This window comes from Salmo salar, chromosome 20, assembly GCF_965601325.2.
Source record: "Salmo salar chromosome 20, fSalSal1, whole genome shotgun sequence".
Lineage (NCBI taxonomy): Eukaryota > Metazoa > Chordata > Actinopteri > Salmoniformes > Salmonidae > Salmo > Salmo salar.
In genome coordinates, this window is record NC_138310.1 from 81,796,597 (window position 1) to 81,818,983 (window position 22,387).

The 22,387-nt window shown below is 50.5% G+C and overlaps 1 protein-coding gene across 5 annotated transcripts in view; it reads left to right on the forward strand.

Annotated features, from left to right (window-relative positions):
* The window catches only part of LOC106581405 (arf-GAP with Rho-GAP domain, ANK repeat and PH domain-containing protein 1), a 122,871-nt gene that overhangs the window by 83,070 nt on the left and 17,414 nt on the right, over window positions 1–22,387 (forward strand). For all 5 annotated transcript variants that reach the window (XM_082966762.1, XM_082966764.1, XM_082966763.1 and 2 more), the window contains 12 exons: window positions 202–247; window positions 2,692–2,855; window positions 4,770–4,982; window positions 6,825–6,930; window positions 7,034–7,181; window positions 8,224–8,313; window positions 8,794–8,871; window positions 8,986–9,103; window positions 11,908–12,021; window positions 12,397–12,542; window positions 12,654–12,736; window positions 15,665–15,724. In XM_082966762.1, coding sequence (XP_082822888.1) covers window positions 202–247; window positions 2,692–2,855; window positions 4,770–4,982; window positions 6,825–6,930; window positions 7,034–7,181; window positions 8,224–8,313; window positions 8,794–8,871; window positions 8,986–9,103; window positions 11,908–12,021; window positions 12,397–12,542; window positions 12,654–12,736; window positions 15,665–15,724 — 1,366 coding nt within the window. The remainder of the gene's footprint in view (window positions 1–201; window positions 248–2,691; window positions 2,856–4,769; window positions 4,983–6,824; window positions 6,931–7,033; window positions 7,182–8,223; window positions 8,314–8,793; window positions 8,872–8,985; window positions 9,104–11,907; window positions 12,022–12,396; window positions 12,543–12,653; window positions 12,737–15,664; window positions 15,725–22,387) is intronic.

Below are 22,387 nucleotides of genomic sequence, written 5' to 3' on the forward strand. Positions count from 1 at the left end.
CATGGGGACGTGGGAAGTGTCCCCACAAGGGAGAATTTTCCTTGGTTTACTATCCTTGTGGGGACATTTGCGGATTTCAAGTCCCCACGAGAATAGAAGAACAAGACCACACACACACACACACACACACACACACACACACACACACACACACACTGTTTGTACCACCATTAAATGGTTCCAAATGTGTGTTTGTCCCAGCGATCCAGCAGGAGAATGAGGTGCTGGTTCTGGTGGAGAGAGGCAGGTGAGAGGATGATGCTGCCACATGGCCTCTGACTTTTTAACAACATTTAGGTTTACTTTCTTTTTGTTGTCTGTTCAGGGAAATGGAAGAGTTGAAACAGGACTGAATAGGTGTCAAAATGAGATGGTTTTAATGTGCTGACAGCGCTATCACAGTTGAAATCGGAAGTTTACATACACTTAGGTGGAGTCATTAAAACTCGTTTTTCAACCACTACACAAATTTCTTGTTAATAAACTATAGTTTTGGCAAGTCGGTTAGGACATCTACTTTGTGCATAACACAAGTCATTTTTCCAACAATTGTTTACAGACAGATTATTTCACTTATAATTCACTGTATCACAATTCCAGTGGGTCAGATGTTTACATTCACTAAGTTGACTGTGCCTTTAAACAGCTTGGAAAATTCCAGAAAATTATGTCATGGCTTTAGAAGCTTCTGATAGGCTAATTTACATCATTTGAGTCAATTGGAGGTATACCTGTGGATGTATTTCAAGGCCTACCTTCAAACTCAGTGCCTCTTTGCTTAACATCATGGGAAAATGAAAAGAAATCAGCCAAGACCTCAGAAAAAGAATTGTAGACCTCCATAAGTCTGGTTCATCCTTGGGAGCAATTTCCAAACGCTTGAAAGTACCACGTTCATCTGTACAAACAATAGTACGCAAGTATAAACACCATGGGACCACTCAGCCGTCATACCACTCAGGAAGGAGATGCGTCCTGTCTCCTAGAGATGAACGTACTTTGGTGCAAAAATTGCAAATCAATCCCAGAACAACAGCAAAGGACCTTGTGAAGATGCTGGAGGAAACGGGTACAAAAGTATCTACATCCACAGTAAAACGAGTCCTATATCGACATAACCTGAAAGGCCGCTCAGCAAGGAAGAAGCCATTGCTCCATAAAAAAGCCAGACTTTGCTCCATAAAAAAGCCAGACTACGGTTTGCAACTGCACATGGGGACAAAGATCGTACTTTTTGGAGAAATGTCCTCTGGTCTGATGAAACAAAAATAGAACTGTTTGGCCATAATGACCATCGTTATGTTTGGAGGAAAAAGGGGGAGGCTTGCAAGCCGAAGAACACCATCCCAAACGTGAAGTACGGGGGTGGCAGCATCATGTTGTGGGGGTGCTGTGCTGCAGGAGGGACTGGTGCACTTCACAAAACAGATGGTATCATGAGGCAGGAAAATGATGTGGATATATTGAAGCAACATCTCAAGACATCAGTCAGGAAGTTAAAGCTTGGTCGCAAATGGTTCTTCCAAAGTTGTGGCAAAATGGCTTAAGGACAACAAAGTCAAGGTATTGGAGTGGCCATCACAAAGCCCTGACCTCAATCCTATAGAACATTTGTGGGCAGAACTGAAAAAGCATGTGTGAGCAAGGAGGCCTACAAACCTGACTCAGTTACACCAGCTCTGTCAGGAGGAATGGGCCAAAATTCACCCAACTTATTGTGGGAAGCTTGTGGAAGGCTACCCGAAACCTAAGACCCACTTTTAAACAATTTAAAGGCAATACTAATTGAGTGTATGTAAACTTCTGACCCACTGGGAATGTGATGAAAGAAATAAAAGCTGAAATGAATCATTCCCTCTACTATTATTCTGACATTTCACATTCTTAAAATAAAGTGGTGAGTCCTAACTGACCTAAGACGGGGAATTTTTACTAGAATTAAATGTCAGGAATTGTGAAACACTGAGTTTAAATATTTTTGGGCTAAGGTGTATGTAAATTTCTGATTTCAACTGTATATTGACCCACTAAAGAGGTTTCATTCCTTCCTCTCCCTCCCTCTCATTCTCCCTACCCCCTATCTCCCTGTCCCACTCCCTCCCTCTCATTCTCCCTACCCCCCTATCTCCCTGTCCCACTCCCTCCCTCTCATTCTCCCTACCCCCCTATCTCCCTGTCCCACTCCCTCCCTCTCATTCTCCCTACCCCCCTATCTCCCTGTCCCACTCCCTCCCTCTCATTCTCCCTACCCCCCTATCTCCCTGTCCCACTCCCTCCCTCTCATTCTCCCTACCCCCCTATCTCCCTGTCCCACTCCCTCCCTCTCATTCTCCCTATCCCCCTGTCCCACTCCCTCCCTCTCATTCTCCCTATCCCCCTGTCCCACTCCCTCCCTCTTTCTCCCTACCCCCCTACCCCCTATCTCCCTGTCCCACTCCCTCCCTCTTTCTCCATACCTCCCTATCTCCCTGTCCCACTCCCTCCCTCTCATTCTCCCTATCTCCCTGTCCCACTCCCTCCCTCTCATTCTCCCTACCCCCCTATCTCCCTGTCCCACTCCCTCCCTCTCATTCTCCCTACCCCCTTATCTCCCTGTCCCACTCCCTCCCTCTCATTCTCCCTACCCCCCTGTCTCACTCCCAACCCTCTCATTCTTCCTACCCCCCTACTTCCCTTCCTCCTTCTCTCCAGGACTCTGTACATCGAGGGGGACAGGAAGCTTGACTTCCAGGGTTGGTGTGTGGGCATCCAGAAAGCAGCAGGCAGTGCAGGAGACTCTCTTAGTCAGCAGCAACTAACTGAGACTGACATCCCTGTTATAGTGGACCGCTGCATTGACTATATCACACAGTGCGGTAAGAGTGTGTAGTTGTGTGTGTAGCTGTGTGTATTGCCTCGTGACTGTAATAGCGGGAGTTCTGGCTAACAGAGACCGAGAAGTAAAGGACAAGAAATAAGCACTGCTCTCTCTCTCTCTCTCTCTCTCTCTCTCTCTCTCTCTCTCTCTCTCTCTCTCTCTCTCTGTCTCTCTGTCTCTCTGTCTCTCTGCCTCTCTGCCTCTCTGCCTCTCTCTCTGCCTCTCTGCCTCTCTCTCTCTCTCTGCCTCTCTCTCTCTCTCTCTCTCTCTCTCTCTGCCTCTCTCTCTCTCTCTCTGCCTCTCTCTCTCTCTCTCTGCCTCTGCCTCTGCCTCTGCCTCTGCCTGTCCGTCCGTCCATCCACCCCCCCCCCCCCCCCCCCTTGGTCATGTGTTAACTTCTCCTCTCTCTTTCCCCCTGTAGTTTATTTCCTATTATGACTCACTGGTCTTACTGGAGATCAGGCTGTTCCTGTGGGGTTCTGGGTAGTTTCTCCTGTTTCGTGGTTGAAATGTTTGGCTGCGTTTCAAACTCAAAGTAGACAGCCCTCAGCCCTAAACCCTCAGCCCTTGAATGACGTTTTACATTGTCACATCCGAGTGTACCTTAAATGTGCCTTGCCCAAGCGAGTGAGAGTGATGATTGGAGAGGCAACGTCCTTGGTGGAAATCTTCAAGTTGAGCTTAAAAACAACTAACCTAAAGCTATTAATGTACCTAGCAAGCTAACGTATCTAGCTAGCACTCCTGTCAGATGGCTAGCTACAGTTACCCATAGCTGGCTAGCAAGTTTTATAGTTTGATCATTTATTCCAATCAATTTCAGAATTCCAAAAATGTTTTAAAGGCTCCTCACTACGAGACTAAGCCTATTTGCCAACACTAAAATCAATGTGTATATATTAGCACGCTAGCTTCATACTTTTTCTGACATGCCGAAAATGCAGCCTTTGACACACCAGAGTTTAACATGTGAATACAGTTTGCATTGAATTGTGGGTCATATCAACCGCGGAAGTGACCAAAGTTCTTCACTCCCTCGAGCTAAATCTAGGGCCGAGGGGGCAACGTTTGTGAATTGGACCTCCACTTAAGATGGCAATCAAACTGCATCCGGTTTTGACTGGGATTCCGCCCAGAGGGAAAGTAACGGCTGAGGGGGTAAAAATAACGTATTTGGACTGCAGTCTTACACCATGCCCAAACCCGACGCGCCGTGCATCAGCGTGTGAAAATAGATTTTGTCCTCCCACACCAAACGCCATCACGACATGCAGGTTGAAACATCAAAACAAACTTTGAACCAATTATATTAATTTGTGGACAGGTTGAAAGCACTAAACGTTTATGGAAATTTAGCTAGCTAGTTTGCTGTTGCTAGCTAATTTGTCCTGGGATATAAACGTTGAGTTGTTATTTTACCTGAAACGCACAAGGTCCTCTACTCCGACAATTAATCCACACATAAAACGGTCAACCAAATAGTTTCTAGTCATCGCTCGTCCTTCCAGTCTTTTTCTTCTTTGGACTTTATATGGCAATGAGGAGATGGGGTATATGCTTTTATAAACGAATGAGATGGGAGAGGCAGGACTTGGACCGCGTTCAGCGTCACAAATAGAACTGACTTCTATTTTAGCGCTTGGCAACGCAGATGCTCGTTGGCGCGCGTGAGCAGTGTGGGTGCAATGATTGAATAACATGCGAGCGGTGTGGTCAGCATGTTAGTCTCTTCCGTCTGCTGACTCTCTCCCTAATCCCTTCTGGGCTCTGATTGGCTGCTACTCTGACCTCTGAACTCTGACAGTTTTGGTTGGTCAGTAAAGAGAAGGGGGAGAATTGAAACACTGAAGCATGTCAGGAGTATGTGTTGTGGATATTAGTGTGTGTCTGAGTTTTAATCTGTGTGTTTTAGGTCTGACGTCTGAGGGTATCTACCGTAAGAGTGGCGTGAACAGTCGCGTGGCGGCGCTGTGCGAGGCGTTTCGGCGTGATGCTCGTAGCGTGCGTCTGAAGGAGGAGGAGCACCAGGTGGACGACGTGTCTAACACACTGAAACGCTTCTTCAGAGAGTCTGGAGAGGGACTGTTCACCATACAGGCTGCTAGCGCATGGCTCAGCACACCTGGTGAGACCTGCACCCCAACACCCTGCACCCCAACACCCTGCACCCCAACACCCTGCACCCCAACACCCTGCACCCCAGCACCCTGCACCCTAACACCCTGCACACTGTATCCTACACCTGGTCCCAACAGCATGTATCCTGCACCCTGTATCCTACACCCTAACCTCTACACCCTAATCCCAGCACCCTGTATCCTAGACCCTAACCCCTACACCATGTGTCCTACACCCTAACCCCTACACCCTGTATCCTACAACCTAATCCCAACACCCTATATCCTACACCCTAACTCCAACACCCTATATCCTACACCCTGTACCCTAACACCCCTACCCTACACCCTTTATCCTACACCCTAACTCCTACACCCTGTATCCTACACCTAATCCCAACACCATGTATCCTACACCCTAACCCCTACACCCTGTATCCTGCACCCTATATCCTGCACCCTATATCCTGCACCCTGAATCCTACACCCTAATCCCAGCACCCTGTATCCTACACCCTAACCCCTACACCATGTGTCCTACACCCTAACCCCTACACCATGTGTCCTACACCCTGTATCCTATACCCCAACACCCTGTATCCTACACCCCAATCCCTACACCCTATATCCTACACCCTATATCCTACACCCTATATCCTACACCCTATATCCTACACCCCAATTCCTACACCCTATATCCTACACCCTATATACTACACCCTATATCCTAACCCCTACACCATGTATCCTACACCCCAATCCCTACACCCTATATCCTACACCCTAACCCCTACACCCTTACCCCTACACCATGTATCCTACACCCTTACCCCTACACCATGTATCCTACACCCTCACCCCTACACCAAGTATCCTACACCCTAACCCCAACACCCCTACATCCCTACACCCTAACCCCTACACTCTGTATCCTACACCCTAATCCCTACACCATGTATCCTACACCCTAACCCCAACAACCTGTATCCTACACACTTTACCCTACACCCTGTATCCTACAACCTAACACCCTGTATCCTACACCCTAACCCCTACACCAAGTATCCTAACCCCTACACCCTATATCCTACACCCTAACCCCTACACCAAGTATCCTACACCCTAACCCTACACCCTAACCCTACCTCCTTCACCCTAACCCCTACACCATGTATCCTACACCCTAACCCCTACACCATGTATCCTATACCCTAACCCCTACACCATGTATCCTACACCCTAACCCCTACACCAAGTATCCTACACCCTAACCCTACACCCTAACACTACCTCCTACACCCTAATCCCTACACCATGTATCCTACACCCTAACCCCTACACCATGTATCCTACACCCTAACCCCTACACCCTGTATCCTACACCCTAACCCCTACACCCCGTATCCTACACCCTAACCACTACACCATGTATCCTACACCCTAACCCCTACACCCTATATCCTACACCCTAACCCCTACACCATGTATCCTACACCCTAACCCCTACACCATGTATCCTACACCCTAACCCCTACACCCTGTATCCTACACCCTAACCCCTACACCCTGTATCCTACACCCTAACCCCTACACCCTGTATCCTACACCCTAATCCCTACACCCTGTATCCTACACCCTAACCCCTACACCCCGTATCCTACACCCTAACCCCTACACCCCGTATCCTACACCCTAACCACTACACCATGTATCCTACACCCTAACCACTACACCATGTATCCTACACCAAGTATCCTACACCCTAACCCCTACACCCTATATCCTACACCCTAACCCCTACACCATGTATCCTACACCCTAACTCCAACACCATGTGTGTTGTCTGTCAGTGGTCCCAGAGGAGAGCAAGAAGATCTCTCAGTACCAGCTGCTGCTGAGCCGCCTGCCCAGAGTCAACAAGGCCACGCTACGAGCCCTGGTCAACCACCTCTACTGGTGAGCCACACACACACACACACACACACACACACACACACACACACACACACACACACACCCCTCCGCTCAGAGTGTAACGTTGTGTGTGTGTTGTCCACAGTGTGCAGCGGTTTGCAGAGCTGAACCAGATGAATCTCCATAACCTGGCTATAGTATTTGGCCCAACACTGTTCCAGACCGACGGGAAGGACTACACAGCTGGCCGCGTCGTAGAGGAACTCATAGAGCACTACACTGACGTTTTTGAGGTCAGAGACCCTGTTAACTCTAACCCCTGACCCCTAACCTCATAGAGGCGGCAGGTAGCCTAGCGGTTAAGAGCATTGAACCTGTAACCAGAAGGCCGCTGGTTCGCATCTCAGTGCTAGAGATGTCATTACAGACCGTGTGTGGTAGGGGGATGGCTACAGTGTGTGGTAGGGGGATGGCTACAGTGTGTGGTAGGGGGATGGCTGCAGTGTGTGGTAGGGGGATGGCTACAGTGTGTGGTAGGGTGATGGCTGCATGTTTGGTAGGCGGATGGCTACAGTGTGTGGTAGGCGGATGGCTACAGTGTGTGGTAGGCGGATGGCTACAGTGTGTGGTAGGGGGATGGCTACAGTGTGTGGTAGGGGGATGGCTGCATGTTTGGTAGGGGGATGGCTGCATGTGTGGTAGGGGGATGGCTGCATGTGTGGTAGGGGGATGGCTGCATGTTTGGTAGGGGGATGGCTGCATGTTTGGTAGGGGGATGGCTGCATGTGTGGTAGGGGGATGGCTGCATGTTTGGTTGGGGGATGGCTGCATGTTTGGTAGGGGGATGGCTGCATGTGTGGTAGGGGGATGGCTGCATGTGTGGTAGGGGGATGGCTGCATGTTTGGTAGGGGGATGGCTGCATGTTTGGTAGGGGCATGGCTGCATGTTTGGTAGGGGCATGGCTGCATGTTTGGTAGGGGGATGGCTGCATGTTTGGTAGGGGCATGGCTGCATGTTTGGTAGGGGCATAGCTGCATGTTTGGTAGGGGCATGGCTGCATGTTTGGTAGGGGCATGGCTGCATGTTTGGTAGGGGCATGGCTGCATGTTTGGTAGGGGGATGGCTGCATGTTTGGTAGGGGCATGGCTGCATGTTTGGTAGGGGGATGGCTGCAGTGTGAGCTGGTCAGTGGTGTTTCAACCCCGGAGTGAGTAGTTTTACCGGTTATACGGTCATGTTGTTGTGTGGTTGACCGTGTGTGGTTGACCGTGTGTGGTTGACCGTGTGTGGTTGACCGTGTGTGGTTGACCGTGTGTGGTTGTGTTGCGGTCCAGGTGGATGAGCAGCAGCTGAAAAGGCAGCTGGATGAGATCACGGTCATCATTAAAGTCCGAGAGAAGTTGAACCTCAACTCCAGCGTTCCTGTGAGTAATACAGTACACTCACACACATCTCCTCAACTCCAGTGTTCCTGTGAGTAATACAGTACACTCACACACATCTCCTCAACTCCAGTGTTCCTGTGAGTAATACAGTACACTCACACACATCTCCTCAACTCCAGTGTTCCTGTGAGTAATACAGTACACTCACACACATCTCCTCAACTCCAGTGTTCCTGTGAGTAATACAGTACACTCACACACATCTCCTCAACTCCAGTGTTCCTGTGAGTAATACAGTACACTCACACACATCTCCTCAACTCCAGTGTTCCTGTGAGTAATACAGTACACTCACACACATCTCCTCAACTCCAGTGTTCCTGTGAGTAATACAGTACACTCACACACATCTCCTCAACTCCAGCGTTCCTGTGAGTCACACAAACTTCTCATGTGTTTGCAGTGTTCTGCTGTAACCCAATGTGCTTTAACGCGGGCGCGTGTGTGTGTGTTGTGCAGGCGTCGGGGTCAGCAGGTGACTTCATTTGTACAGTGTACCTGGAGGAGAAGAAGGAGACGACAGAGCAGCATGTCAAGGTGAACTCTCACCTCTGACCTTAACTAACCCTTAAGCCCTCACCTTTATCACGATAGGGAAATGGAGTAAGGAGGGGTCCAGAATGTCACTCCCTCCACTGCTCTCCCCTCTAGATCCCTGGTTCTATGACGGCAGCAGAGCTGACCTGTGAGATTCTGGACCGACGGAAGATCCAGGTCAGAGAGAAAGACTACTGGAGCTGCTGGGAGGTCAGCCAGAAGGAGGAGATCGGTGAGTGGTGAGAGATGGGAGGTCAGCCAGAAGGAGGAGACCGGTGAGTGGAGAGAGATGGGAGGTCAGCCAGGAGGAGGAGACCGGTGAGAGATGGGAGGTCAGCCAGAAGGAGGGGATCGGTGAGTGGAGAGAGATGGGAGGTCAGCCAGGAGGAGGAGACCGGTGAGTGGTGAGAGATGGGAGGTCAGCCAGAAGGAGGAGACCGGTGAGAGATGGGAGGTCAGCCAGAAGGAGGGGATCGGTGAGTGGAGAGAGATGGGAGGTCAGCCAGGAGGAGGAGACCGGTGAGTGGAGAGAGATGGGAGGTCAGCCAGGAGGAGGGGATCGGTGAGTGGAGAGAGATGGGAGGTCAGCCAGAAGGAGGAGACCGGTGAGAGATGGGAGGTCAGCCAGAAGGAGGGGATCGGTGAGTGGAGAGAGATGGGAGGTCAGCCAGGAGGAGGAGACCGGTGAGTGGTGAGAGATGGGAGGTCAGCCAGAAGGAGGAGACCGGTGAGTGGAGAGAGATGGGAGGTCAGCCAGGAGGAGGGGATCGGTGAGTGGAGAGAGATGGGAGGTCAGCCAGGAGGAGGGGATCGGTGAGTGGAGAGAGATGGGAGGTCAGCCAGAAGGAGGAGACCGGTGAGTGGAGAGAGATGAGAGGTCAGCCAGGAGGAGGAGACCGGTGAGTGGAGAGAGATGGGAGGTCAGCCAGGAGGAGGAGACCGGTGAGTGGAGAGAGATGGGAGGTCAGCCAGGAGGAGGAGACCGGTGAGTGGAGAGAGATGGGAGGTCAGCCAGGAGGAGGAGACCGGTGAGTGGAGAGAGATGGGAGGTCAGCCAGAAGGAGGGGATCGGTGAGTGGAGAGAGATAGGAGGTCAGCCAGGAGGAGGAGATCGGTGAGTGGAGAGAGATGGGAGGTCAGCCAGAAGGAGGGGATCGGTGAGTGGAGAGAGATGGGAGGTCAGCCAGAAGGAGGGGATCGGTGAGTGGAGAGAGATAGGAGGTCAGCCAGAAGGAGGGGATCGGTGAGTGGAGAGAGATGGGAGGTCAGCCAGGAGGAGGGGATCGGTGAGTGGAGAGAGATGAGAGGTCAGCAAGAATGAGGAGACCGGTGAGAGATGAGAGATGAGAGGTCAGATGTAGTGTATATCTATATATACTGCATATAGAGAGGGAGAGGTGGGGAAAGAGGTATGGGATGGAGAGGTGGGGAAAGAGGTATGGGATGGAGAGGTGGGGAAAGAGGTATGGGATGGAGAGGTGGGGAAAGAGGTATGGGATGGAGAGGTGGGGAAAGAGGTATGGGATGGAGAGGTGGGGAAAGAGGTATGGGATGGAGAGGTGGGGAAAGAGGTATGGGATGGAGGTATGGGATGGAGAGGTGGGGAAAGAGGTATGGGATGGAGAGGTGGGGAAAGAGGTATGGGATGGAGAGGTGGGGAAAGAGGTATGGGATGGAGAGGTGGGGAAAGAGGTATGGGATGGAGAGGTGGGGAAAGAGGTATGGGATGGAGGTATGGGATGGAGAGGTGGGGAAAGAGGTATGGGATGGAGAGGTGGGGAAAGAGGTATGAGGTGCAGAGGTGAGGAAAGAGGTATGAGGTGGAGAGGTGAGGAAAGCGGTATGAGGTGAAGAGGTGGGGAAAGAGGTAGGAGGTGGGGAAAGAGGTAGGAGGTGGGGAAAGAGGTAGGAGGTGGGGAAAGAGGTAGGAGGTGGGGAAAGAGGTAGGAGGTGGGGAAAGAGGTAGGAGGTGGGGAAAGAGGTAGGAGGTGGAGAGGTGGGGAAAGAGGTAGGAGGTGGAGAGGTGGGGAAAGAGGTATGGGATGGAGAGGTGGGGAAAGAGGTATGAGGTGGGGAAAGAGGTATGGGATGGAGAGGTGGGGAAAGAGGTATGGGATGGATAGGTTGGAAAAGAGGTATGAGGTGGGGAAAGAGGTATGGGGTGGAGAGGTGGGGAAAGAGGTATGGGATGGAGAGGTTGGAAAAGAGGTATGAGGTGGGGAAAGAGGTATGGGGTGGAGAGGTGGGGAAAGAGGTATGGGGTGGAGAGGTGGGGAAAGAGGTATGGGGTGGAGAGGTGGGGAAAGAGGTATGGGGTGGAGAGGTGGGGAAAGAGGTATGGGGTGGAGAGGTGGGGAAAGAGGTATGGGGTGGAGAGGTGGGGAAAGAGGTATGGGGTGGAGAGGTGGGGAAAGAGGTATGGGGTGGAGAGGTTGGAAAAGAGGTATGAGGTGGGGAAAGAGGTATGGGGTGGAGAGGTGGGAAAAGAGGTATGAGGTGGGGAAAGAGGTATGCGGTGGAGAGGTGGGGAAAGAGGTATGGGGTGGAGAGGTGGGGAAAGAGGTATGGGGTGGAGAGGTGGGGAAAGAGGTATGGGATGGAGAGGTTGGAAAAGAGGTATGAGGTGGGGAAAGAGTTATGGGGTGGAGAGGTGGGGAAAGAGGTATGGGGTGGAGAGGTGGGGAAAGAGGTATGGGGTGGAAAGGTTGGAAAAGAGGTATGAGGTGGGGAAAGAGGTATGCGGTGGAGAGGTGGGGAAAGAGGTATGGGGTGGAGAGGTGGGGAAAGAGGTATGGGGTGGAGAGGTGGGGAAAGAGGTATGGGATGGAGAGGTTGGAAAAGAGGTATGAGGTGGGGAAAGAGTTATGGGGTGGAGAGGTGGGGAAAGAGGTATGGGGTGGAGAGGTGGGGAAAGAGGTATGGGGTGGAGAGGTGGGGAAAGAGGTATGGGGTGGAGAGGTGGGGAAAGAGGTATGGGGTGGAGAGGTGATGCTGCTGTTGAAGCTCTGTTCTGTTTGTCTCTCCTCACTCACTCAGAGCGTCCATTGCATCATCTGGAGCGTGTGTTACCCATCCTACACTCTCTGGGTACCGACTCCCACCTGCTGGTCAAAAAACACCTGGCCATGGAGGCCATACTCGTCTACCTGGGTACACACACACACTAACACACACTAACACACATGCTAACACACACACATACATGTGGTTACTGGGTTAAAAGGGAAACAACTCAAAGATGAACAGTCATTAGTTCTGAGTGGTTAATGTTGGGTTATGGCTTGCTAGAGCATTGACCTGCTGTGGTGCAGTGTTCTGAGCAGCTCCAGTTCACTCCCATTTCTGGGTGAATGTTGTATTTTATTTTATTGTGAGCATATATCCACATTCTCAGGACCTTTTCAAACATCTGAAATCTAAGTTTGTTTCTAGTGATCAGGCTGCTCACACACAACTGAATTGACTTCTCAGCTCTACTATTACCCCTATACTGTTTCTGATTTGGTACGATCCGTCCCCCCATAGCCAGTAAAGTGGATGTGTCCAAGCACGGGATGGTGAAGTTCCGGGAAGAGAGGAGCATTCTGGGATTGGGACTAAACACCGGCAGCTTCCACGACCGCTACTTCATCCTAAACACTGTCTCCCTCAGGATGTACAAGGAAGTGCGGGTAAGACACACACACACACGCACACACACACGCACACACACACACACACACACACACACACACACACGCTGGGATTGAAACAGCTAATCTGTCTGTTTTGTGTCCCTGTAGAGTAATCGTCCAGAGAGGGAGTGGCAGGTGAAGAACCTGAGGGTCTATCTAGGCATCAAGAAGAAACTTCGACCACCCACCTGGTTAGAACACCTGTCTGTCCTCTCCTCCTGCCTGGTCAGAACACCTGTCTGTCCTCTCCTCCTGCCTGGTCAGAACACCTGTCTGTCCTCTCCTCCTGCCTGGTCAGAACACCTCTCTGTCCTCTCCTCCTGCCTGGTCAGAACACCTCTCTGTCCTCTCCTCCTGCCTGGTCAGAACACCTCTCTGTCCTCTCCTCCTGCCTGGTCAGAACACCTGTCTGTCCTCTCCTCCTGCCTGGTCAGAACACCTCTCTGTCCTCTCCTCCTGCCTGGTCAGAACACCTGTCTGTCCTCTCCTCCTGCCTGGTCAGAACACCTGTCTGTCCTCTCCTCCTGCCTGGTCGGAACACCTGTCTGTCCTCTCCTCCTGCCTGGTCGGAACACCTGTCTGTCCTCTCCTCCTGCCTGGTCGGAACACCTGTCTGTCCTCTCTTCCTGCCTGGTCGGAACACCTGTCTGTCCTCTCCTCCTGCCTGGTCGGAACACCTGTCTGTCCTCTCTTCCTGCCTGGTCGGAACACCTGTCTGTCCTCTCCTCCTGCCTGGTCGGAACACCTGTCTGTCCTCTCCTCCTGCCTGGTCGGAACACCTGTCTGTCCTCTCCTCCTGCCTGGTCGGAACACCTGTCTGTCCTCTCCTCCTGCCTGGTCGGAACACCTGTCTGTCCTCTCCTCCTGCCTGGTCGGAACACCTGTCTGTCCTCTCCTCCTGCCTGGTCGGAACACCTGTCTGTCCTCTCCTCCTGCCTGGTCGGAACACCTGTCTGTCCTCTCCTCCTGCCTGGTCGGAACACCTGTCTGTCCTCTCCTCCTGCCTGGTCGGAACACCTGTCTGTCCTCTCCTCCTGCCTGGTCGGAACACCTGTCTGTCCTCTCCTCCTGCCTGGTCGGAACACCTGTCTGTCCTCTCCTCCTGCCTGGTCGGAACACCTGTCTGTCCTCTCTTCCTGCCTGGTCGGAACACCTGTCTGTCCTCTCCTCCTGCCTGGTCGGAACACCTGTCTGTCCTCTCCTCCTGCCTGGTCGGAACACCTGTCTGTCCTCTCCTCCTGCCTGGTCGGAACACCTGTCTGTCCTCTCCTCCTGCCTGGTCGGAACACCTGTCTGTCCTCTCCTCCTGCCTGGTCGGAACACCTGTCTGTCCTCTCCTCCTGCCTGGTCGGAACACCTGTCTGTCCTCTCCTCCTGCCTGGTCGGAACACCTGTCTGTCCTCTCCTCCTGCCTGGTCGGAACACCTGTCTGTCCTCTCCTCCTGCCTGGTCGGAACACCTGTCTGTCCTCTCCTCCTGCCTGGTCGGAACACCTGTCTGTCCTCTCCTCCTGCCTGGTCGGAACACCTGTCTGTCCTCTCCTCCTGCCTGGTCGGAACACCTGTCTGTCCTCTCCTCCTGCCTGGTCGGAACACCTGTCTGTCCTCTCCTCCTGCCTGGTCGGAACACCTGTCTGTCCTCTCCTCCTGCCTGGTCGGAACACCTGTCTGTCCTCTCCTCCTGCCTGGTCGGAACACCTGTCTGTCCTCTCCTCCTGCCTGGTCGGAACACCTGTCTGTCCTCTCCTCCTGCCTGGTCGGAACACCTGTCTGTCCTCTCCTCCTGCCTGGTCGGAACACCTGTCTGTCCTCTCCTCCTGCCTGGTCGGAACACCTGTCTGTCCTCTCCTCCTGCCTGGTCGGAACACCTGTCTGTCCTCTCCTCCTGCCTGGTCGGAACACCTGTCTGTCCTCTCCTCCTGCCTGGTCGGAACACCTGTCTGTCCTCTCCTCCGGCCTGGTCGGAACACCTGTCTGTCCTCTCCTCCGGCCTTGTCGGAACACCTCTCTGTCCTCTCCCCCTGCCTGGTCGGAACACCTGTCTGTCCTCTCCTCCTGCCTGGTCGGAACACCTGTCTGTCCTCTCCTCCTGCCTGGTCGGAACACCTGTCTGTCCTCTCCTCCTGCCTGGTCGGAACACCTGTCTGTCCTCTCCTCCTGCCTGGTCGGAACACCTGTCTGTCCTCTCCTCCTGCCTGGTCGGAACACCTGTCTGTCCTCTCCTCCTGCCTGGTCGGAACACCTGTCTGTCCTCTCCTCCTGCCTGGTCGGAACACCTGTCTGTCCTCTCCTCCTGCCTGGTCGGAACACCTGTCTGTCCTCTCCTCCTGCCTGGTCGGAACACCTGTCTGTCCTCTCCTCCTGCCTGGTCGGAACACCTGTCTGTCCTCTCCTCCTGCCTGGTCGGAACACCTGTCTGTCCTCTCCTCCTGCCTGGTCGGAACACCTGTCTGTCCTCTCCTCCTGCCTGGTCAGAACACCTGTCTGTCCTCTCCTCCTGCCTGGTCAGAACACCTGTCTGTCCTCTCCTCCTGCCTGGTCAGAACACCTGTCTGTCCTCTCCTCCTGCCTGGTCAGAACACCTGTCTGTCCTCTCCTCCTGCCTGGTCAGAACACCTGTCTGTCCTCTCCTCCTGCCTGGTCAGAACACCTGTCTGTCCTCTCCTCCTGCCAGGTCAGAACACCTGTCTGTCCTCTCCTCCTGCCAGGTCAGAACACCTCTCTGTCCTCTCCTCCTGCCTGGTCAGAACACCTCTCTGTCCTCTCCTCCGGCCTGGTCAGAACACCTCTCTGTCCTCTCCTCCGGCCTGGTCAGAACACCTCTCTGTCCTCTCCTCCGGCCTGGTCAGAACACCTCTCTGTCCTCTCCTCCGGCCTGGTCAGAACACCTCTCTGTCCTCTCCTCCGGCCTGGTCAGAACACCTCTCTGTCCTCTCCTCCGGCCTGGTCAGAACACCTCTCTGTCCTCTCCTCCTGCCTGGTCAGAACACCTCTCTGTCCTCTCCTCCTGCCTGGTCAGAACACCTCTCTGTCCTCTCCTCCTGCCTGGTCAGAACACCTCTCTGTCCTCTCCTCCTGCCTGGTCAGAACACCTCTCTCTCTCTCTCTCTCTCTCTGTAGTTGGGGTCTGACTGTGATCTATAAAAGTGAAAAACAGGAGAAGCCAGAGAAGCAGCAATGGTGAGTCCCTGAATGTGTGTGTCTTCTGTCTGTGTATGCTATGCAGTATGGCCAGTATATCTGGAGGCCTACTGAGCTACATACACCAGGGAGTAGAGGTCTGCAATGGGAGATCTTTTACAGCCCAGAAGAACTCAAAATCCACTTTTATGACTAATCCTTTAAAAACACATCTTCTATCCTTACCATATCCCTTGTCTATCTTTATTTTCCTACTCAGAAAAATGGACATCTTAGCTTGTCCCAAAATAAAATGTAACAGTTGTTTATTTTCTGCTGCTTACTGTATTGAAACCCCCAAATAAAATCTGTGTTATTGAAAATCTCCCCTACAGCTGTAAACAAAGACTCCAGTATTTCAAAAAGAGGCTTTATCCGCTCACAATCCAAAAAACTGTGTGAAATCGTTTCTCTTATATTACAAAAAGGACATCAATCTCCAACATCTGAATTAATAACAGATACAAAACCCTGCATTACATATCAACAGTACCCTTTTGTGACAGTGGTTTGTACAGTGCTCTCCATGCTGGCTTTACCTTGTCATCAAGCCCTAGTTTTACCCTACAAGGAGTGTCTTTTCTATTTTTCAATGTATCTTTATTTAAAACCTTGACACACCATCTATATAACTCCTTCCCATTCACCTCATCCAATCCCACCTCTTCCAACCCTCTCAAATCTACTAATAACACCTTTCTGTCCAACTCTGGGATATTGGATGTAATCCCTATTCTGGGGAATGGGGCGTCTTCATCTGGTGCCTTGTAACTGTTGAGCATAATTCAGTCTTCTGCTGACACAAAACACTGGAATCCAATGATGTTTATCCCAAAATAAATCTACAATCATTTCCTGTATCTTGGCCAGAAGGCCAGACGGTGGCTCTAAACATGCCAACCCATGCCACAGTGCAGACGCAACCACATTGTTAACAATAATAGTGGCCTCCTGTATGACATATGAGAGAACAACCTCCAGAATCAGGGAAATGTTATCCCCTGTCTGCCTGCAGAGAACACAGTAGGACCATCACCTCCCTCAGCCTGGTGGACAGGATCTTCTAATCAGTGCACATTAAGGTCACCGGCCTCTAGTTCTTCACCTCCTTAGGGTCACCCTTTGTTGGCAGTAGGATGAGGACAGCCGTTCTGCAGCTTATTGGTAGTAACCCTCCGGTCAAACTATCATTAACTACTGCTAGCCAATCCTCTCCCAACAAAAATACTTCAAAAAGTCAACGGGAAGCCCATCAATACCCAGTGCCCTTCCATTTCCCATGCCTTTTAATGCAGTGTAAAGCTCCTGCAAAGACAATGGTTGCTCTAGTTCAACCTGAGCTTCTGCAGCCACCTGTGGGAGCCCACCAAGGAACTGCTGTGTCACTGTTTTATCCTCTTTGTACTCACACTTGTAGAGCTCAGCATAGAACTCTACTGTCCTCTTTCTAATTCCACTTGTAGAGCTCAGCATAGAACTCTACTGTCCTCTTTCTAATTCCACGTGTAGAGCTCAGCATAGAACTCTACTGTCCTCTTTCTAATTCCACTTGTAGAGCTCAGCATAGAACTCTACTGCCCTCTTTCTAATTCCACGTGTAGAGCTCAGCATAGAACTCTACTGTCCTCTTTCTAATTCCACTTGTAGAGCTCAGCATAGAACTCTACTGCCCTCTTTCTAATTCCACGTGTAGAGCTCAGCATAGAACTCTACTGTCCTCTTTCTAATTCCACTTGTAGAGCTCAGCATAGAACTCTACTGCCCTCTTTCTAATTCCACGTGTAGAGCTCAGCATAGAACTCTACTGTCCTTTCTAATTCCACGTGTAGAGCTCAGCATAGAACTCTACTGTCCTCTTTCTAATTCCACTTGTAGAGCTCAGCATAGAACTCTACTGTCCTTTCTAATTCCACTTGTAGAGCTCAGCATAGAACTCTACTGTCCTCTTTCTAATTCCACGTGTAGAGCTCAGCATAGAACTCTACTGTCCTCTTTCTAATTCCACTTGTAGAGCTCAGCATAGAACTCTACTGTCCTTTCTAATTCCACTTGTAGAGCTCAGCATAGAACTCTACTGCCCTCTTTCTAATTCCACGTGTAGAGCTCAGCATAGAACTCTACTGCCCTCTTTCTAATTCCACGTGTAGAGCTCAGCATAGAACTCTACTGTCCTTTCTAATTCCACTTGTAGAGCTCAGCATAGAACTCTACTGTCCTCTTTCTAATTCCACTTGTAGAGCTCAGCATAGAACTCTACTGTCCTTTCTAATTCCACTTGTAGAGCTCAGCATAGAACTCTACTGTCCTCTTTCTAATTCCACTTGTAGAGCTCAGCATAGAACTCTACTGCCCTCTTTCTAATTCCACGTGTAGAGCTCAGCATAGAACTCTACTGTCCTTTCTAATTACACTTGTAGAGCTCAGCATAGAACTCTACTGTCCTTTCTAATTCCACTTGTAGAGCTCAGCATAGAACTCTACTGCCCTCTTTCTAATTCCACTTGTAGAGCTCAGCATAGAACTCTACTGCCCTCTTTCTAATTCCACTTGTAGAGCTCAGCATAGAACTCTACTGCCCTCTTTCTAATTCCACTTGTAGAGCTCAGCATAGAACTCTACTGTCCTTTCTAATTCCACTTGTAGAGCTCAGCATAGAACTCTACTGTCCTTTCTAATTCCACTTGTAGAGCTCAGCATAGAACTCTACTGCCCTCTTTCTAATTCCACTTGTAGAGCTCAGCATAGAACTCTACTGCCCTCTTTCTAATTCCACTTGTAGAGCTCAGCATAGAACTCTACTGTCCTTTCTAATTCCACTTGTAGAGCTCAGCATAGAACTCTACTGTCCTCTTTCTAATTCCACTTGTAGAGCTCAGCATAGAACTCTACTGTCCTCTTTCTAATTCCACTTGTAGAGCTCAGCATAGAACTCTACTGTCCTTTCTAATTCCACTTGTAGAGCTCAGCATAGAACTCTACTGTCCTTTCTAATTCCACTTGTAGAGCTCAGCATAGAACTCTACTGCCCTCTTTCTAATTCCACTTGTAGAGCTCAGCATAGAACTCTACTGTCCTTTCTAATTCCACTTGTAGAGCTCAGCATAGAACTCTACTGTCCTCTTTCTAATTCCACTTGTAGAGCTCAGCATAGAACTCTACTGTCCTCTTTCTAATTCCACTTGTAGAGCTCAGCATAGAACTCTACTGTCCTTTCTAATTCCACTTGTAGAGCTCAGCATAGAACTCTACTGTCCTTTCTAATTCCACTTGTAGAGCTCAGCATAGAACTCTACTGCCCTCTTTCTAATTCCACTTGTAGAGCTCAGCATAGAACTCTACTGTCCTTTCTAATTCCACTTGTAGAGCTCAGCATAGAACTCTACTGTCCTCTTTCTAATTCCACTTGTAGAGCTCAGCATAGAACTCTACTGTCCTCTTTCTAATTCCACTTGTAGAGCTCAGCATAGAACTCTACTGTCCTCTTTCTAATTCCACTTGTAGAGCTCAGCATAGAACTCTACTGTCCTCTTTCTAATTCCACTTGGGCTAGGGAGCTCCTGTACAACAGATGATTTGAGGCAATGAATAATTCTTCTTTGTCCATTCTTTTTCTCTAAACCAAAGAATAATTTGGATGAGGCATCCATTTCAGAGATTCCCTGAAATGTACTTCTCACCAATGCCCCCTGTACTCTGATACCCAGCAGGTCTACCAATGCCCCCTGTACTCTGATACCCAGCAGGTCTGCCAATGCCCCCTGTACTCTGATACCCAGCAGATCTGCCAATGCCCCCTGTACTCTGATACCCAGCAGATCTGCCAATGCCCCCTGTACTCTGATACCCAGCAGGTCTGCCAATGCCCCCTGTACTCTGATACCCAGCAGGTCTTCTAATGCCCCCTGTACTCTGATACCCAGCAGGTCTGCCAATGCCCCCTGTACTCTGATACCCAGCAGGTCTACCAATGCCCCCTGTACTCTGATACCCAGCAGGTCTACTAATGCCCCCTGTACTCTGATACCCAGCAGGTCTACTAATGCCCCCTGTACTCTGATACCCAGCAGGTCTACCAATGCCCCCTGTACTCTGATACCCAGCAGGTCTTCCAATGCCCCCTGTACTCTGATACCCAGCAGGTCTACCAATGCCCCCTGTACTCTGATACCCAGCAGGTCTACCAATGTCCCCTGTACTCTGATACCCAGCAGGTCTACCAATGCCCCCTGTACTCTGATACCCAGCAGGTCTACCAATGCCCCCTGTACTCTGATACCCAGCAGGTCTACTAATGCCCCCTGTACTCTGATACCCAGCAGGTCTACCAATGTCCCCTGTACTCTGATACCCAGCAGGTCTACCAATGTCCCCTGTACTCTGATACCCAGCAGGTCTACCAATGCCCCCTGTACTCTGATACCCAGCAGGTCTACCAATGTCCCCTGTACTCTGATACCCAGCAGGTCTACCAATGCCCCCTGTACTCTGATACCCAGCAGGTCTACCAATGCCCCCTGTACTCTGATACCCAGCAGGTCTACCAATGCCCCCTGTACTCTGATACCCAGCAGGTCTACCAATGTCCCCTGTACTCTGATACCCTCTTTCTAATTCCACTTGTAGAGCTCAGCATAGAACTCTACTGTCCTCTTTCTAATTCCACTTGGGCTAGGGAGCTCCTGTACAACAGATGATTTGAGGCAATGAATAATTCTTCTTTGTCCATTCTTTTTCTCTAAACCAAAGAATAATTTGGATGAGGCATCCATTTCAGAGATTCCCTGAAATGTACTTCTCACCAATGCCCCCTGTACTCTGATACCCAGCAGGTCTACCAATGCCCCCTGTACTCTGATACCCAGCAGGTCTGCCAATGCCCCCTACTCTGATACCCAGCAGATCTGCCAATGCCCCCTGTACTCTGATACCCAGCAGGTCTGCCAATGCCCCCTGTACTCTGATACCCAGCAGGTCTTCTAATGCCCCCTGTACTCTGATACCCAGCAGGTCTGCCAATGCCCCCTGTACTCTGATACCCAGCAGGTCTACCAATGCCCCCTGTACTCTGATACCCAGCAGGTCTACTAATGCCCCCTGTACTCTGATACCCAGCAGGTCTACCAATGTCCCCTGTACTCTGATACCCAGCAGGTCTTCCAATGCCCCCTGTACTCTGATACCCAGCAGGTCTACTAATGCCCCCTGTACTCTGATACCCAGCAGGTCTACCAATGCCCCCTGTACTCTGATACCCAGCAGGTCTACCAATGCCCCCTGTACTCTGATACCCAGCAGGTCTACCAATGTCCCCTGTACTCTGATACCCAGCAGGTCTTCCAATGCCCCCTGTACTCTGATACCCAGCAGGTCTTCCAATGCCCCCTGTACTCTGATACCCAGCAGGTCTTCCAATGCCCCCTGTACTCTGATACCCAGCAGGTCTGCCAATGCCCCCTGTACTCTGATACCCAGCAGGTCTGCCAATGCCCCCTGTACTCTGATACCCAGCAGGTCTGCCAATGCCCCCTGTACTCTGATACCCTGCAGGTCTGCCAATGCCCCCTGTATTCTGATACCCTGCAGGTCTGCCAATGCCCCCTGTATTCTGATACCCAGCAGGTCTGCCAATGAGAGGCTGCTTTTCCTCTTGAGTGCCTGAATATGGCCTCGATCTCCTGTGGTCTAAACTAACGTCAGGAGTTCCACTATTTCAGACTCTGGGGCATTCATTGATCTGGTGATATCTCTGGTGACATTAATGGTGTATTGATTACAGAATTGTTGAATCTGGATGTTCCCTAGTCTAGGAAGAGATACAAAACTCTCCTTTCAGACCTCTACCTCTCCCAGAAAAAACTAAAACATTTCCTGAAGTGAGCATCACTCAATAAAGTTATATTAAAATGCCAGTATGCACGTGTGGGTTATACAGTGTTAATGAACACCACCTCTGTTATTAAACAATGATCAGAAAATCCCACTGGAGTTATCACACCTGATTTACAGACCTGAGATTGATGCTCAAAACAATAAAACCTATCTAACCTGACCAGAGAGATGGTGTTCTCTCTCACATTAGACCATGTGTTCTGTCTCCTACCTCCATGTTGGCTCCAAACATCACACAGTGTTACAATAAAACCTATCTAACCTGGTCAGAGAGATGGTGTTCTCTCTCACATTAGACCATGTGTTCTGTCTCATGCCTCCATTTTGACTCCACCATATATCACATAGTTCACATGTTAAAATAAGGCATTTTTAAAAAGTCCTTGATGCTGTATGAGGTTCTTTGTGTTTTCTATCTAAATCACTGACTGTGCAGTTAAAATCCCCAGCAATAAATGAATCATCCTCAGCATTACATTTCTCAATGGTATTTGATAATGTCTCTAAAAAACATTCCCTCTCAACTTCCTCTACTGGGAATATACATTTATTAAACACATAGTGATGTTTTCACATCTCGCTCTAACTTTTCTTCACAACTACCTCTTTAACCTCGTATGATAAAGGCAAAAACCCTTTTGAGAACAGGATGGCCACAAACCCCAGTTTGAGTTTCTATGACTACACACCATTGCCCCCCCCTGTTGCCACACAACTTCATTTTCCATATTACTATGCATTTCTTGTAGAAAACTTTTGTCACTTCCCTTTCCC